This window comes from Dipodomys ordii, unplaced genomic scaffold (assembly GCF_000151885.1).
Source record: "Dipodomys ordii isolate 6190 unplaced genomic scaffold, Dord_2.0 Scaffold16, whole genome shotgun sequence".
In the NCBI taxonomy this organism is placed as follows: Eukaryota; Metazoa; Chordata; class Mammalia; order Rodentia; family Heteromyidae; genus Dipodomys; species Dipodomys ordii.
In genome coordinates, this window is record NW_012267232.1 from 18,197,716 (window position 1) to 18,215,232 (window position 17,517).

General features: G+C 37.5%; 1 protein-coding gene across 1 annotated transcript in view; it reads left to right on the forward strand.

Annotated features, from left to right (window-relative positions):
- Ralgapa1 (Ral GTPase activating protein, alpha subunit 1 (catalytic)) overlaps positions 1-17,517 on the forward strand; it is a 255,284-nt gene that overhangs the window by 109,076 nt on the left and 128,691 nt on the right. The window contains exons 14-19 of the mRNA XM_013012238.1: positions 5,019-5,186; positions 6,476-6,557; positions 8,255-8,333; positions 9,301-9,517; positions 12,622-12,798; positions 13,916-14,068. Of these exons, the coding sequence (XP_012867692.1) occupies positions 5,019-5,186; positions 6,476-6,557; positions 8,255-8,333; positions 9,301-9,517; positions 12,622-12,798; positions 13,916-14,068 (876 nt within the window). The remainder of the gene's footprint in view (positions 1-5,018; positions 5,187-6,475; positions 6,558-8,254; positions 8,334-9,300; positions 9,518-12,621; positions 12,799-13,915; positions 14,069-17,517) is intronic.

A 17,517-nucleotide genomic window follows, 5' to 3' on the forward strand; every position in this document is an offset into this window, starting at 1 on the left:
TATTAAGTATTATTAAGAAGACCCAGAGAGGACTGGGAAGGTGGCTCAGTGGTAGAGTACTTACCTTGCTTGAGGCCCTGGGTTCAATTCCTTAGCATCACGTAAGCAGAAAAAGCCAGAAGTGGCGCTGTGGCTCAAGTGGTAGAGCGTTAGCTTTGAGCTAAAAAGCTGGGAGACAGCACCCACGACCAAAAAAAGAAAACCCATGAAGCATTTTCTCATTTTCCTTGTTCAAAACACTTTTTATTTTGCTCATTAAATGATTTATGGTTCTTTAGGTTAATTTTTTTTTCTTTTTGTTAATCATGGGCCTTGAACTCTGGGCCTGGGTGCTGTCGCTCAGCTCTTCAGCTCAAGACCAGAGCTCTACCATTTGAGCCACAGCACCACTTCTGGTTTTCTGGTTGTTAATTGTAAGAGTCTCACAGACTTTCCTGTGGGCTGGCTTTGAACTAGGATCCTCAGATCTCAGCCTCCTGAGTAGTTAGGATTACTAATGGCATGAGCCACTAGCATCCAGCTTAGGTTAAAATATTTTAAAGAGTTCTATTTTTCACATTAGAATATAAGTAAATTGCTTTGAAGGACATTTTTATTAAATCTGATGTTGACATTTTTAGCAATAAGGATAGTTTTTCTCTGTATAATCTAATATTTGTTTTGTCAAGGTTTTTATTTTTTGAGATTTTTACAGAGATAAGTAACTATTGTAGTTTCTTAACCGTTTTTACCAACTTATTTAAAAATATTTAGTTCAGTAATATAAAATATTCATAATAAACTAAAAAGTGTAAGGTAGATAGCCTTGGGTAAGTCACTTGAAATAACTTCATCTATAAAAGAGTGATCACAGGACTGGGAATGTGACTTAGCTGGTAGAGTGCTTGCTTAGCATGCATGAAGCCCTGGGTTTGATTCCTCAGTATCACATAAACAGAAAAGCTGGAAGTGGTGCTGTTGCTCAAGTGGTAGAGCATTAGCCTTGAGCACAGAGAGGTTCAGGGATAGCACCCAGGCCCTGAGTTCAAGCCCTAGGACCAGCAAAACAACAACAAAAAAAAACACTTTCGGGGGCTGGGAAGGTGGCTCAGTGGTAGAGCGCTTGGCTTGCATGCCTGAGGCCCTGGGTTCGATTCCTCAACACCACATAAGCAAAAAGAAAAAAGCCGGAAGTGGCGCTGTGGCTCAAGTGGTAGACTGCTAGCCTTGAGCTGAAGACCTGAGGGAAAGCGCCCAGTCCCAGAGTTCAGGCTCCACGTCCAGACCCACCAAAAAAAAAAAAAAAACACTTTCATTTTTGAGGATAAAAGTAGTTTATATATGTAAGGAGTTGAATAATATGCTGCACATAGAAAGTACTATATATGCTTTAGCTATCAGCATTTAAGAAAACAGCACTTTTCAATTATGCAAGGTGAAAACTTTGGAAAATTTTTCTTAAAGTAGAACTTTTTAGTAATCTTTCCTGGCTTCTTTGGAATGGAAAAATTATGAAATATAAATAAAGGGAACGAAAAATTAAATCTAGTGCTCTACTTTTCCTTAAGTTCATATATTTTCTGACCTTAAAACTTTAAATTGGATATGTTGAATTCTTGACTTTGAACTTTAATAAAATCCTCACTGTAAAAATTCTTTTTATAGAAAAGTTGTATAGTCTTTCATTGTTTCATTTAGGAAAACCTGGAATTCATGTTATAAACAGTATCTGTTTTCAATAATCTGTTTTCAGATCTATGGCTTTTATGATCTGTATAGGAGACATAACAAATTTGTCAAGATGCACAAATATTCATTAGACTTCTGCTTTAGTAACAGTTATGTAATGAGTATAAATGCATAAATTCAAAGTCTGTAAAAAAGTTTTTTGCTTTTTATTTAGAAAAATTTCTTAGTGGAATACATTGTGGAAGAAAACCAATGTAGTTTTTTAAACGTATTATATGATTAAAAAATATTTTAGTTATTAAAACTTCAGGAGTTACTATTTGCTTATATTAGGAGTTCACACATAAATTTCAGGAATACATTAGCGTCTTATAATACAAACCTCCATTGATGAGAATTTGGTACAAAGTAGTCAGAGAGATGGTGATATTACTAAGATAAAATACCAACTCCTTTCCTTCATAGCATAGCTCCTGAAATACTTTGATTGACAATTCCTTTTTTATATGTCAAAACCACTTTCAGAATCTAGAGTAAAGGCACCTAAAGTTTAACACCTACTTATCTCAAGAAATTACTGTGTACTCTCCGACAAGTCACTGATTACCTGTAGATGTAAGTTTTTTTTATTGTAATTGTTCAGTTATACTTCTGTTCTGTTATTCTTTTTAAGACTATTTGTGTAGCCCATTCTGGCTTCAGTCTCTTTTCTCAGTACTTGTACTTCTGCCTTCCAAGTGCTGGGAATACAGACCTGTACTACCATGCCTACCTTGGTTCTGTTACCTTTAACATTTGCAAAACCAAGCCTAATGAGTAGTAGCAATGAATTTTTTTGTCCTCTTTTTCATTATATCTTACTGGCTTCTGGAACAATTTTTTTTTGTAATTCCTAGGTAGCCTAAAGATGATGAATCATAAACATTTAATTTTTTTATTGTGAGAATACTGTACAGAGGAGTTACAATTACATGGGCAAGATAACGAGTACATTTCTTATCAAGCATTGTTGCCTCCTCTTTGTTTCCCTTTCCCATCCCTTCCCATACTCCCCCCTCCCCCCACCCAATGCTCCCCCCACCAAAGTTGTAAAGTTCGTTTTTCGACATAACGACTTGTACATCTCATTGTTGCAAAGGGTCCACCTGTATCCGTAGTTAAACAATTTGTTTTTTTCCCCTCCCCTCCACAAATTATACCAACATCAAATACAGTGAAAGCATGAGTTATACAGTGGGGGAAGGGCCTACAAAGAAATCATCTTATAAATATGTTAGAAACAATTGCATGAAAGAAAAAAAACAAAACAAACCATTTGAATACTTATCATCAACTTATCTGACTTTTTCTGCTTGACTCAGACATATACTAGTTATTGCAAATAAGGGAAACCATGGGACCTATGTTTCTTTGGGCCTGGCTTACTTCACTTAATATAATTTTCAGTCATGGGGCTTGAACTCTGGGCCTGGGCATTGTCCCTCAGTTCTTCAGCTCAAGGCAAGTGCGCTACCTCTTGTGCCACAGTGCCACTTCCAGTGTTCTGGTGGTTTATTGGAGAGTCTCATGGACTTTCTTGCCCCGGCTGGCTTTGAACCACAAACCTCAGATCTCAGCCTCCTAAGTAGCTAGGATTATAGATGTGAGTTACCAGCTCCTGGCTTGACATTTAATTTTTAAAATTCCTCTTTGAGATTGTGTGTGTGTGTGTGTGTCAGGTAGTGTGTGTGTGTGTGAGAGAGAGAGAGGGTCGGGTACCTGTGGCTGCCTGTAATCCTAGCTGCTCAGGAGGCTGAGATCTGAGAATCCAGGTTCTTATCCAGCCCTGGAAGAAAGTCCATGAGACTCTTATCTCCAATTAGCCACCAGAAAACCGGAAGTGGCACTGTGGCTCAAATGATAGAGCACCGGCCTTGAGCTGAAGAGCTGAGGGACAGTCCAGGCCCAGAGTTCAAGCCCCACAACAACAACAACAAAAATTCCTCTTGCGGGTTATTTTTAGGTTCATAAATATTGTGAGAATTTACCATATACTTAGTAAAAAAAATTAATCATTGTCTACTTTACATACATCATTATCATAAATGTTAGACAATAACTTGACCTCTGTAGGCCTCATTTTTGTCATCTATAAAGAATAAAATTAGATCATCTCTTAAGTTTCCATTTTGATTATAGGATCCTTTCTTAAAAGAGATGTATCAGCCTGGTATAATGGCACACATCTTGAATCCCTGTAAAAGGGAGGCTGAGGCAGGAGGAGCAAGAATTTTAGGCCAACTTGGCTCTATACTTAACCCTCTTAAAAAAAATAAAAAAGTGAACGCTAGGCATTGGTGGCTCAGGGCTGTAATCCTAGTTACTCAGAAGTACTCAGAAGGTTGAGGATCATGGTTCAAAGCCAGTCCAGGCAGTAAAGTCCACAAGGTTTTTATCTCCAGTTAATCACACACACACACACCCCGAGACACCCCCCCCCGAGACACACACACACACACCCCGAGACACACACACACATCCCAAGACACACACACACACACATACACACACATACACACACACACACACCCGAAGTGAAGCTGTGTCTCAAGTGGTAGAGCACTAGAGTTCAAGTCCCAGGACCAGGAAGCAAACCACAAAACATGCATGTAAGAAAACAGTTTTTAGAGTTTGGTTGTTTAACAAGGCAGGTGGTGTTTTGGTATTTTTTAATAGCATATTTAAATAATTTGTCAAAAACAAAACAAGTAGAATTTTAAAATAATATATTGGCTTCATTTGGGAGTGATGAATATATTTTAACACTGTAGTAAAGGAAAATAAGCACCTCAGTAGAACCTGACAAAGAAAACATTAAGATAGGAAAATAGGGATTTTCATTTATAATTTGTGATCTGTTAGAAAGGTAATGAGTTGAAAAAATATGGTGTCTCTTATCTGCTTATATGGAAGCAGAAAAATTGATGAGTCTAGTACGCAATATTTAAAACCACTTTATGTGTTCAGATATGGTTTTTTCTACTTATGTAGAAAAATTGAATAACGAATTTTAATTGCTTGACTTATTGGCACAGCTCTATCTCTAAATGCACTTCCAAATGTTTCATTGTCTCACTGTCTGTTTCTGTGCATGTTAACATTTAAAATATATTTTGGTAGTTTTTTAATTCATTGACACTACATGGTTTATTCGCTTGCTCCCATTATTTAAAAAAAGATTTGTATTTTTTTTCACTGAACAAAAAAAATCTTGATTTATTTTTTAAAAAGGATGCTTACACTGTGGTTGAAATGAACTTATTTTTCATATTCATATAGTTTCTACTATGTGTAATTTTTCTCTCTTACAGATATCGATGATGCTCAAATACTTCCCCGTTCAACTAGAGTCAGACATTTTTCACAGAGTGAAGACACTGGAAATGAAGTTTTTGGTGCCTTGAATGAGGAACAGCCATTGCCTCGAAGTAGCAGTACTTCTGACATCTTGGAACCATTCACAGTTGAACGAGCCAAAGGTGCAGTTCCTGTCATTGACAGTTCATCCCGTCATGCACCAAGCTTGCAGAGTTCCACAGAGGCTTCTTCAATAACTAGATCCACTGAAAGCCACATCACTGATACTCATAGTAGAGAGTCTTCTCTGGAAGTTGGTGATAGCATATATGACCATCTTTGTCACTTAATAGGTCCAGTAGAACTTGCAGATTCAGCTTTTGAACAAATCCAGTACATTGACCTTGAAGGAGATGATGATCTTCTTTCTTCCCTGAAAGAATATTTTAAGGAAAACCAGGAATATTATAGTAAAAATGAGATAGGTAAAGATACAACTTCTCAGGAAGTGATTGTTGAAGTTACCAGGGATGAAAGATCATCCTTGGATAAATTAGAATACATAGATCAGGAAATTAGATCAGAAAATTTCATGCCTTTTGTTGGGACTCCTGAAAACATACAATTTCAAAAAGAACCAAACTCAGCTGTCTTCATGAGTAATATCGTACCTATCCAGTCAGATAGTTTAACAAGAACACAAACTTCTGAAAAATCTAAGCAACTAAACATTGATGAGCAGTCATCGGATCCTAGTTCAGATAGCCCTGGTGAAAAAGAAAAAAAGAAATACCTGTATAGACAAACAGCCACAGAATTAGATGCCTGTGTAGATGCAACACTAGTTGAAAAGCTTAGAGGTGTGAAAATTAATGAAAAACTCACTGTCCCACATATAATTCATGCCAAGAAAACTACACTTAAAGCACCAGTTAACCGTAGAATGCCTTATGTTTCAAATACTAGCAAGCTTTCTCCAACTAAAAGGAGCTTGTCTGAAACAGTAACTCATAGGGCCAAAATCATGAAAATTGCTGCTAAGAAACGAAACAGTGTTCATGTTACTTTCAGACCATCTACTGAATCTGTTCAGTTTTATAATCCTCTGGAAAACAAAGAGGCTCCATGGAAGATGAGACTGCGGAAGCTCAGTGGCTTTAGTAATAGTAGCAGCAGCAGCACTAGCAACACCCATACCAGCTTACCTAGTGGTCCAGAGTTTGTAAAGCCTGGTGTGTACAGGCCTTTAGATACAATTACTACATCATCAGTTAGCAAAACAGCGAAGGAATCTACAGAGATTCCCACCACCATACTACAGAAAGAAGGAATTCCAACTAACCAATTAGGTAGTCGTAGCACAGTCAGATCAGCAAATCATGAGGCAGGACTACAGCAGGGCTCCCTGGGTGGCGTTTATAAAACTGTTGTACATGCTCTTTCGAAGCCGAAGGCAAATGTTTCCCCACAGAGGCAGAACAGAATGCCACCAGAGGCTCCACTGAGGGATCTGTACAGTCATGTAATGGGCTATTTTGGAAGGAAAGCTGCAGGTGAGCACTAACAGTGTGCAGAGCGCAAAAGGAGAAAGACAGCACCAGTTTGGCTTAATGCAACTGAAGCAAGCTATAAGCAATCAAAAAGCTTTGGGATGGTCACTGCTTTCTCTCTGTTTGGTTATGCATGCGCCTTTCCCCCAGCTGTACTTTTCCCAGCATAAAATGTTTATTTAAATTACTAATTTCCCTTATAAGCCATTTAGTTAAACCTCTTTGCTGCTGAACAGGATAGGAAAAAAGATAGAATTTAACAACCTTTCAAGGCTGAGTGTGTAATACGTGAGTCTTAAAATTTAAAGTTTACTGAGGAGTTCCTGTACTTTTTCTCTTGCCTCACTATAGTTTATATTTTAAAGAGCACTAGCTATGCTTAATATTTAATTGAAATCATGTATTTTTTAGTGCTGACTTAATTTGGTTTTGTATTTTTTCTTGGTAGAAAATTATTTTGAATTCTAACCAGCAATTAAGGTTCTATAACCAGTCCCAGCTTTCAAAGTAGATTTAGTCACATTTCATTTAAATCATTTATAAAATCTTGTGGGTTTTTAGTTTTGCATTCATTCATAGCAGAATGCAAGTTACGTCCTTGAAATACTTTGACATTTTAAATGTGAATAAAGGTTTCATAGACAGATAGCAGTAATAAAGTAAGATTATGGTAACTGTTTTATCTTGTCAAAGGTAAACAAACTAACTTTACAAATACAGAAAATTAACTTTCAGCAGTAAGGTAGGTTTTGATTTTATTTTAACATGGTTTTGTTGGCATGATTAACCAACGCTGAATAGTGCATCTTGCATCGAGCCATTAATGCCACCTGAGGGCAGTATTTGGCAGCTTAGCAAAGCCTGGCCAGTAATATAAAGATAATGGTATTTCACAGTGAACTTCTGACCGGTGTATTTTTTAAAGCTGAAATGCTTTATAGTTTATTAGAAGCATAAACAATTCTGAACTTATTTATATTGCAGAGAAACCAACTTTTCAACAGCATAGTAGTGACATAAAAAATCTTGTTTTCTATAAGTTAGTTTCTCAAGTTAAAATATTCTTGTTAAAATAAATCATAATGTTATAAAAAACCAAAATGCCTATTTTGATTGATCTTTGAAAATTATAAAATATTTTTGTCAAAGCATTTAGATTAGATTTTATAGTGAATAGAAGCAATAATATATCCTAATTGTAGAATTGTTCTTATAAATATCCAAACTTTATGCATTTGTATCTCACTAAGATTTGTATAGGCTGAAAGAACATTTTACTCTAGTATGCTTTGGGGAAAACAGGAAACTTAAACATTTTAAAGGCTCTAAATAGAAGCATACAGGCAGTAGGAAAAAGAAATATACCAATTTCTTTATAGGCAATATTAACCTGACTTCATCCAGTGCTTATCTGTAAGCTTTCTTGCTATTCAAGGTTATACTGAAGATTGACTAACATCTGCTTAGTTAAATAAAGTAAATATCAATTTACTAATTCTTACAGTTAAACCTAAAAGGAGGGAAATTATTCATAAGTGCATGTTTGGCAAATAATTGGTATGGCAAAGGTACTTTGTTTGGGGTTATTTTTTGTTTCAAATTTAGAATGTGAACTTAAAGTGTTCCTTATTATATATAGTTATTTATTTACTTTTAGTCAGTAAAGAGGACATGAGCCCCAAACTGCCTCCTCTTAATAGTGATATTGGCAGCAGTGCTAATGTGCCTGATCTGATGGATGAGTTTATAGCAGAACGACTTCGAAGTGGTAATGCCTCGGTAAGTTGGTTTTCTTTGTTTGGTTTTTATAATATTTTACATCCAAAGACATAAAACAAACAGACTAACAGTATTCACTAAAGAAAGATTGAAATGCTTATTTGCTCAAGTAGCTATATTCTGCCTTCCTAGTTCCCCTCTATATTTTTCATCTTTCTGCATAGTGTCCTTAGTGACACTAATAGAAAAGGTTACAATGGAGTTACCTGGTCAGCTACCATATATTATATTGAATATTAAATATCAGAATGAAAATAGAAGATTTGTATCCCAAATAATGCTAAAAGTCCATACTCCATTTGAATTTCACATTGTTCTGTAACTGTCACATTGTTTTGGTTTTAGGTTTTTTTTTTTCTCTTGAAGTCATGTACAGTCAGTATCAAATGACATTTGTCATTATTCTTTCTTCTTTCATTATTTCTTCTCTTGAGTCTTTTTACACTTACTTACTCTATAGTTAGCTTATATTCACTCCATGAATACCAACCAGTAAGGCTTAAGAATTTCATGTCTAACACTAATATTTGGGATTTTTTTATTTTTTGTTTTTGCCAGTCATGGGCTTGAACTCTGGGCCTGGGTGCTGTCCCTCAGCTCTTTAGGTCAAGGCTAGTGCTCTACCACTTGAGCTACAGTGCCACTTCCTTTTTTTCTGCTTATGTGGTGCTGGGGAATTGAACCCAGGGCCTCACGCATGCAAGGCAAGCACTCTATCACTGAGCCACCTTGCAGCCCCATATTTGGGATTTTTGTTTTCGGTAGACAAACAATAGTTTAGGCACCAGTTCCATACTATTAACAGGTTGCATAGATTGCTGAGTGAGTGTGTTTCTCTTTTCTCCTTGTGAGGCACCACAATTGCCTCATTTATTGTACTGATAATCTTGGAAAGTAGAGGTTTCACGTACTTCACGAGAATAAAAGTTTTATTTTTCAAATGGTAAAATGTTTCTTTAATTTTTAGACTATGACAAGAAGAGGAAGTAGTCCAGGCAGCCTCGAAATTCCCAAAGACCTGCCTGATATTCTAAACAAGCAAAATCAGATGCGCCCTATTGATGACCCAGGAGTGCCCTCGGAATGGACTTCCCCTGCTAGTGCAGGGAGCAGTGATCTTATCAGCTCAGATAGTCATTCAGATTCTTTTAGTGCTTTCCAATATGATGGCCGAAAATTTGACAGCAAGTATCTTTTACTATTTGAACAATGTGTTTTATATTGTTTGCTTTCTGTTCAAGCTTTTCTTATGGATTACATAGCTGTTCACTTTACTTTCTACTGTTAATTAGAGAGTAGTTACCACATATTTTGGTTTCACTTTTTAGTGAAATTCCAATACAAGTTGTAGGAAATCATGTCATATTGAAACTATTTTTGCAAATTAGGATATTAAAAAAACCACTGCCCTTTCATTATACAAAGCATATTTTTAATATTTTTATTGTAAAGATACTGTACAGATGGGTTACAGTTACATGAGTAAGGTAATGAGTACATTTCCTCTTGAGCATTGTTACCCCAACCAGCCATCCCTTTCCTCCCCACCTCAACTCTTCCCTCCCCCCCTCTCCCGAAGTTGTACAGTTCATTTTTAACAGTGTCTTGTACATCTCATTGTACAGGTCGGCCTGTATTCTTGATTCAGCATCTTGATTCAGCATTTTGTTATTTCCCTTCCTCTCCCCAAATTAGAAAAATGTATATATAAGATGCAGGGTACCAGAATCAAACACAGTGAAAATGGGGGTTATACCATGGGAAGAACATATGAAAGAAACAAAAGAAAGCACATTACATTATAAGTATGTTGAAAACAACAGCAACAAAGATAAACCCTCTTGTGTCTCTAGCTTGGGGTTCATTTCGATTAGCACCATCTTATGGTCATATGTGCATAGCTTTTGACCTTTTCTACTTGATTGGTAAGGTTTCCTAGACGTATACTAGTTACTGCAAAGAAAGGAAACCATGAGACCTATGTTTCTTTGGGTCTGGCTTACTTCACTTAGTATAATTTTTTTCCAAGTCTTTCCATTTCCTAACAAATGGGGTGGTGTCATTCTTTCTGATGGAGGCATAGAATTCCATTTTTGTGTGTGTGTGTGTGTGTGTGTGTGTATCACATTTTCTTGATCCATTTTGTGTGTGTGTGTGTGTATCACATTTTCTTGATCCATTTTGTGTGTGTGTGTGTGTGTGTGTATCACATTTTCTTGATCCATTTTGTGTGTGTGTGTATGTGTGTGTGTGTGTGTGTGTGTATCACATTTTCTTGATCCATTCATCTAGTGAGGGGCATGTGGGTTGGTTCCATATCTTAGCTATGGAGAATAATGCTGTGATAAACATAGTTGGGCTGGTACTTTTAGTATGGCCTTGTTTGTGATTGTTTCGGTAAATGCCCAAAAGTAGTATTGCTGGGTCATAGGGGAACTCTTTTGAGGGACCTCCATACTGCTTTCCAAAGTAGTTGAACAAGTTTACATTCCCACCAGCAATGCAGTAGGGTTCCCTTTTGGCCACATCCCCTCCAGCATCTGTTGTTGTTAGATTTCTTAATTATAGCCATTCTAACTGGGGTGAGGTGGAATCTCAGTGTTGTTTTGATTTGCATTTCTTTTATGGCTAGAGAAGTTGAGCATTTCTTTATGTGTCTATGGGCATTCTTATTTCCTCTTCAGAGAAGTCTCTCTTTAAGTCTTTAGCCTATGTATTAATCAGGCAGTTGTGTCTTTAAGGATTTGTTTTTTGGGGGGTTAATTTTTTGAGTTCCAAGGTATATTTTAGATATGAGGCCCTTGTCTGTTGTATGGCTAGTGAAGCTTTTCTCCCAATCCGTGGGCTTTCTATTGATCTTGCTAGGTGTGTACTTTGCCATGCAGAAGCTCTGCAGTGTCATGCAACCCCATTTGTCCAACCTTTTTTTGGTTTGTTGTGTTTATAGGTCTCTATTAAGAAAGTTTCAGCCTGTGCTAAGGAGTTCTCGAAAAGTTTCTCCTATTCCTTCTTGTAATGTTTTCAGTGTGTCTTCTTTTACTTCGAGGTCTTTGATCCATTTGGAGGTGATTCTGGTGCAGGGTGATATACAAGGATCTAGCTTTAGTTTTCTATAGGTGTTTAACCATTTTACCGGCACCATTTACTGAAGAGGCTGCCTTTCTTCCATTTTTTTTTTTTTTTAGCTCCCTTGTCGAAAATTAGGTGGCTATAGGTCTGTGGGTTTATTTCTGAGTCTTCAGTTCTATTCCATTGGTCCTCAGGTCCGTTCTTGTGCCAGTCCCAAGCTGTTTTAATTACTAGGTCTTTGTAGCTTGAAATTTGGTATTGATATTCCTCCAGTACTGATTTTTACAAAGCATATTTTTAAGACCAAAAGTGTAGAAAGAAAAATAATTTTGGATGGAGTTGAAATTTAAGGCCAGTTAAAATTGTGAATTGCCACTTTCTTATATGCTCTTACCTGATAGCCTGTGAGCAGTTATGTGCAATCCTATAGCTACCATAGTACCTTGACTAAAGTGCTCCATGTTGAAGAACATCAGTGATATTACTTGGCACTATATTACCACATTGTTACTTTGCAGAAATTCTGTTATACCTCTCAGACAGCAAAAGCAACTAAAGCTAAAAAGAAGAAAGTAAAATCCTTAGAGCTAAATAGATTTGTGAGAGCACTGGAGATGTGCTAGAGAATTCCATGCTTTCTCCCCTTATGAACTGATTCTATACTATTATGATTTAAATCAGATATGATTAAAAAGAAAGATAGTTTATACTGTATATATGTAATTTTTGTTTTTTTTTGTTTTTTTTTTTGGGTCCAGTCGTGGGGCCTGAACTCTGGGCCTGGGCGCTGTCCCTCAGCTCTTCAGCTCAAGGCTAGTGCTCTACCACTTGAGCCACAGTGCCACTTCCGGCTTTTTTCTTTTTGCTTATGTGGTACTGAGGAATCGATCCCAGGGCCTCGAGCATGCAAGGCAAGTGCTCTACCACTGAGCCACCTTCCCAGCCCATTTTTTAGGTTTATTCTTATACTAGAGATTATGAAATACTTGAAAAGCACTGCTTGTTACTAGCTATCACAATACATGGACAGGAATAGTGATCACACATTTTGTCTTTTGTTATAATCTTCAGAATGTTGACATTACATACACTTGCCAGAGTAAATAGAATTTTAGAGGAAATGTTTATTTGATCATTTTACTGATTTAGCTGTGTCTTAGTTATAATTGCAAATACCTTTTATAGCAGGGGCTTGTACATTGTCATTTCTTCTTCATAGACTTTGGGTTTGGAGCTGACACTGGAATTGCATCCTCTGCCGATGTGGACTCAAGTTCTGGTCATCATCAGAGCACAGAAGAGCAGGAAGTAGCCAGTTTAACTACACTTCATATAGATTCTGAAACAAGTAGTCTCAACCAACAAGCTTTCTCTGCTGACGTTGCAACAGTTACTGGTAAAGTTATTGGAAAGAATGTGTTGCTTAAATGAGGGAGGAAATACTAGACTAGGTTCTTGACATGAAGTCTATGTGTCTTAAGTTTTATGGATCCTCTAAACTCCTAATATTTTCTATGAAATACATGATAGCCTTTCCTGTTGTTTTTTTTTTGTTTTGTTTTGTGATACTGGGGTTTGAATTTAGCATCTCAAGTTGCCAGACACATTCTACCACTTTTGAACCAAACCTCAAGCCCTATTTGTTTTGTTAATTTTGAGATACGGTTTCATATTTATGCCTGAACTAACCTGCACTGGGATCCTCCAATTTATTCTTCATGCTTACCTGGGATACACAACCTACTCAGCTCTGTTTTGTTTTGTTGGTGCCAGTCCTGGACACTGTACCTGAGTTTTTTTGCTCAAAGCTAGCACTCTTCTGCTTGAACCACAGCTCCAATTCCAGCTTTTTTTTTGTAGTTTATTCAAGCTGAAAGTCTTAGAGACTTTGCTGTCCATGCTGACTTTGAACGATGATCTTCAGGTCTCAGCTTCCTGAGTAGCTAGGATTCAGATATGAGCCACCAGTACCTGGCCATACCCAGCTTTTGATTAGTTGAGATGGGAGGTCTTGGGAACTCCTTGCTTATCTGGGCTACTCTTGGACTATGATTCTCCTGATTTTTACCTTTGGAGTAGCTTGAATTAAAGGTGTAGGACATCAACCTCCTGCAGTTATTTCTAACTAGATAAAAAATTCTTAAAGTACTGTGCTGTTCCTTTTTACATGTCATTTAGGGTCTAGATTTCGTTTTTGGAGGGTAAGGGGTAAAGTATTTGTTACACTGTAATAAAAGGTCTATTTGTTAATATATTTGTTAACATTCTCTATACAGAAAGTTTTGTTTTTCAGATACTTTTTATATATAAATGACCAAATCAACCATATTATAATAAATCATACTATATTTTGTTATTATAGTTATTATCATTATTAATGATATTTTATTGACATGCTTGGCTAATTTATAACTCATTTTGTCTTCAAAGTTGTAGATTTATGTTTTTCTAAGCTTTTAAGTATTACATCTCAAGTAGGTTCTTCAAGTAACTTTACAAAATTATATTTACAGGTTCAGGAAGTGCTTCCCCGGTACATTCAGCTCTTGGATCCAGATCACAGACACCATCCCCTTCTACACTAAATATAGATCACATGGAACAGAAAGATCTACAACTCGATGAGAAGCTCCATCACTCTGTTCTTCAGACACCAGATGATCTAGGCAATATTTAGAAATTATATATTTGCCATTTTTCCTTTTAGGCTACTAGTGTTAGGAGATCTCAGGTCATAAAAATTGATTCCATATGATTATTATAGGTCTTTGAACTTTCCTAAGTCTTTTTCTCCTTTTTCTTCTTCCTCTCCATGCCCTGCCCTACCCTCTTATTTTTTTGGAGGTACTGGGATTTGAATCCAGGTCTTGAACTTACTAGGCAGGTGCTCGACCACTTGAACCATACCTCCAGACGTTTGTTGCTTATTATTTTTCAGATTAGGTCTCATATTTTGCCCAGGTTAACCTCAGGCTGCAGCTTCTACCTGTTCCTCTTGGATAGCTATTGTTACAGTTGTGTGATACCCTGCTTGGTCTACTGGTTAAGTGTCCGTAACTTTATTGCCTAGGCTGCCTCCTGAATTGCTGGTATTCCATACATGCACCACCATACCCACCAAGCATTTTCTAAGTCTTTTGGAGATTTGTTACTATATAATTTTTCTTGCTCTTAATGAAAGTTCTTGATTCCAGCTACTTGGGAGGTAAAGGCAGAGGGATCAAGATTTAGAGGTCAACAGAAACAATGATAAGACTATACATCTAAAACAAAATACAGCCGGTGGTTCATACCTGTGATTCTAGATACTCATGAGGCTAAGATTTGAGGATTATGGTTTGAAGCCAGCCTGGGCAGTCTGTGAGACTCTTATCTCCAATTTACTACCAAAAAAGCCAGAAGCAGACCTGTGGCTCAAGTGGGAGAAAGCTAGACTTGAGCAGAAAGCTCAGGGACAACACGTTGGCCCTGAATTCAAAAAAATAAAATATAGGGGTTAGGAAGGTGGCTCAGTGGTAGAGTGCTTTGCCTAGCATGCATGAGGCCCTGGGTTCGATTCCTCAGTACCACATAAACAGAAAAATCTGGAAGCGATGCTGTGGCTCAGGTGGTTGAGCTCTAGCCTTGAGCTGAAGAGCTGAGGGACAGCACACAGGCCAAGTTCAGGGCCCATGACTGACCAAAAATACATAAATAAACATGCTTTTTAAAAATAAGTAAATAATAAAATAAAATATTAAACATAAGAGTTTAGACCATGGCGCAGTAGTAGAATGTAAGCTTGAGATGGTAATTTAAATCACTTGTGTTGGGGGAAAAATAAGAAAAAGGTAGCTATAAAATAACTCTGATTTTTGTTGTTGTTTATTTTATCATACACAGTACTAATGTTGACTTTTTTTCATAAGTTTTTTTTTTTTTTGTCAGTCATGGGGCTTGAACTCTAGGCTTGGGTACTGTCCCTTAGCTCTTCAGCTCAAGGTTAGCAATCTGCCACTTGAGCCACAGTACCACTTCCCATTTTCTGAGTGGTTTTTTGGAGATAAGAGTCTCACAGACTTTCCTGCTTGGGCTGGCTTTGAATTGTGATCCTCAGATCTCAGCCTCCTGAGTAGCTAGGATTACATGCGTGAGCCACTGGCACACAGCTAATAATGACATTGTTGAGTTGTATTATTGTTTATCGATAGGATACTATTTCCTAAAAGGGAAAATAATTTGCAATCATTATTCTTAATATTATGTTTGTATGTGTACTGTTGACTCACAGGAAAAACAACATTATTTCTTGGTCATTCAAGCTCAGTGAAGTAATTTATTTCTGCGCGTAAGTGCTCTATCACTGAGTCCCAGCCCTTTTTATAAAAGTGATGCTTTTTTTTAAAATTTATCAACTAAATTTAAGAAGTAGACATTCAAGACTGGGAGCAGTAAGTCACACATGTAATCACAGGTACTTAGGAGGTGGAAATCAAGTAACAAAAGGATCCAATGTCAAGGCCAGCTTGCGCAAGAAGTTTCAAACCATCTTATCACATAAGCCAAGTGTGATGGGACATGTTTGTAATTCAGGCGCTAGAAGAAGCTATAGGTAGGAGAATCCTGGTCAAAGGCCAAACCTAGAAAAAAACAGAAGATGTGGCCTAAGAAATGACTAAAGCCAAAAAAGGGCGAGAGCATATTTCAAGTGGTAGAGTAGCTGAGCCACAATGACACTTCAGTTCTCTAGTGGTTAATTGGAGGTAAGAGTCTCATGGCCTTTCCTGCTGGGCTGGCTTTGAACAATGATCCTCAGATCTCACTCTCCTGAGTAACTAGCATTACAGGCATGAGCAATCAACACCTTGCAGTATTTTTTTGGGGGGGGTCCGGTCGTGGGGCCTGAACTCTGGGCCTGGGGGCTGTCCCTCAGCTCTTCAGCTCAAGGCTAGCGCTCTACCACTTGAGCCACAGCGCCACTTCCGGCTTTTTAAAAAAATTTTGCTTATGTGGTGCTGAGGAATCGAACCCAGGGCCTCAGGCATGCAAGGTAAGCGCTCTACCACTGAGCCACCTTCCCAGCCCATCCTTGCAGTATTTTTAAGTAAATACTATAAAGTGATTTAGGGTACTTCAAAACTATATATTTTGTATTGTTTTTGTTTTTTGTTGAACTCTGGGCCTGGGCGCTGTCCCTCAGCTCTTCAGCTCAAGGCTAGCGCTCTACCACTTGAGCCACAGCAACCACTTCCTGCTTTTTCTGCTTATGTGGTGCTGAGGAATGGAACCCAGAGCTTCATGCATGCAAGGCAAGCACTCTACCACTGACCCACCTTCCCAGCTCCTGTTGTTTTTTTAAAAATCGTATTTCTGTTAAATCCTGCATTATGTAACAAGCATGAAATAGACACTTTGTGTCAAAAATTTTGGTCAAAGACATTGAGATTATTTATAGTGAAGATACAAAAGATATGTTTTTTTTCTTTGCTTTTGGTCAGGGGACTAGTATGGGGGGGGGGAGGTTTGAACTCAGGGCTGTGTCGTTCCTAGGCAGGCACTCTGTTAGTACTAATGCCATAGGCCAACCCTTTGTTTACTTTTTATTACTGCAGCACATTTACTATAAAGGAAGAAGAAATGGAGCCATATATCCCAAGTGGTAGATTGGCAGCCTTGAACAAGAAAGCTAAGGGAAAATGAGATATCCTGAGCTTATTCCCTAGTACTGACCCTTCCCTCATAAAAAGAAAAAGAAAAAATTAAAAAGTTATTTTTTTATGTGTGCTAGTAATGGAGGCTTGAACTCAGGACCTCACATTCTTAGTTGGCTTTTTCACCCACAGTTGGTGCTCGTATCACTTGAGCATGCCTCCAGTGAAGCTTCTTTTTTTATTAGTTAATTAGAAATAGACTCTCAGACTTTTCTGCCCAGGCTGGCTTCAACACATGATCCTCAGATCACCTCCTGTGTAGCTAGGATTATAGATGTGAGCCACCAGCACTTGGCTTTAAAGATTTTTTTTTTTTTTGCATCTGACTGTATCTTTTTTTTTCTTTTTTTTATTGTAAAGATACTATACAGAGGGTTACAGTTACATGAGTGAGGTAATGAGTACACTTCCTCTTGAACATTGTT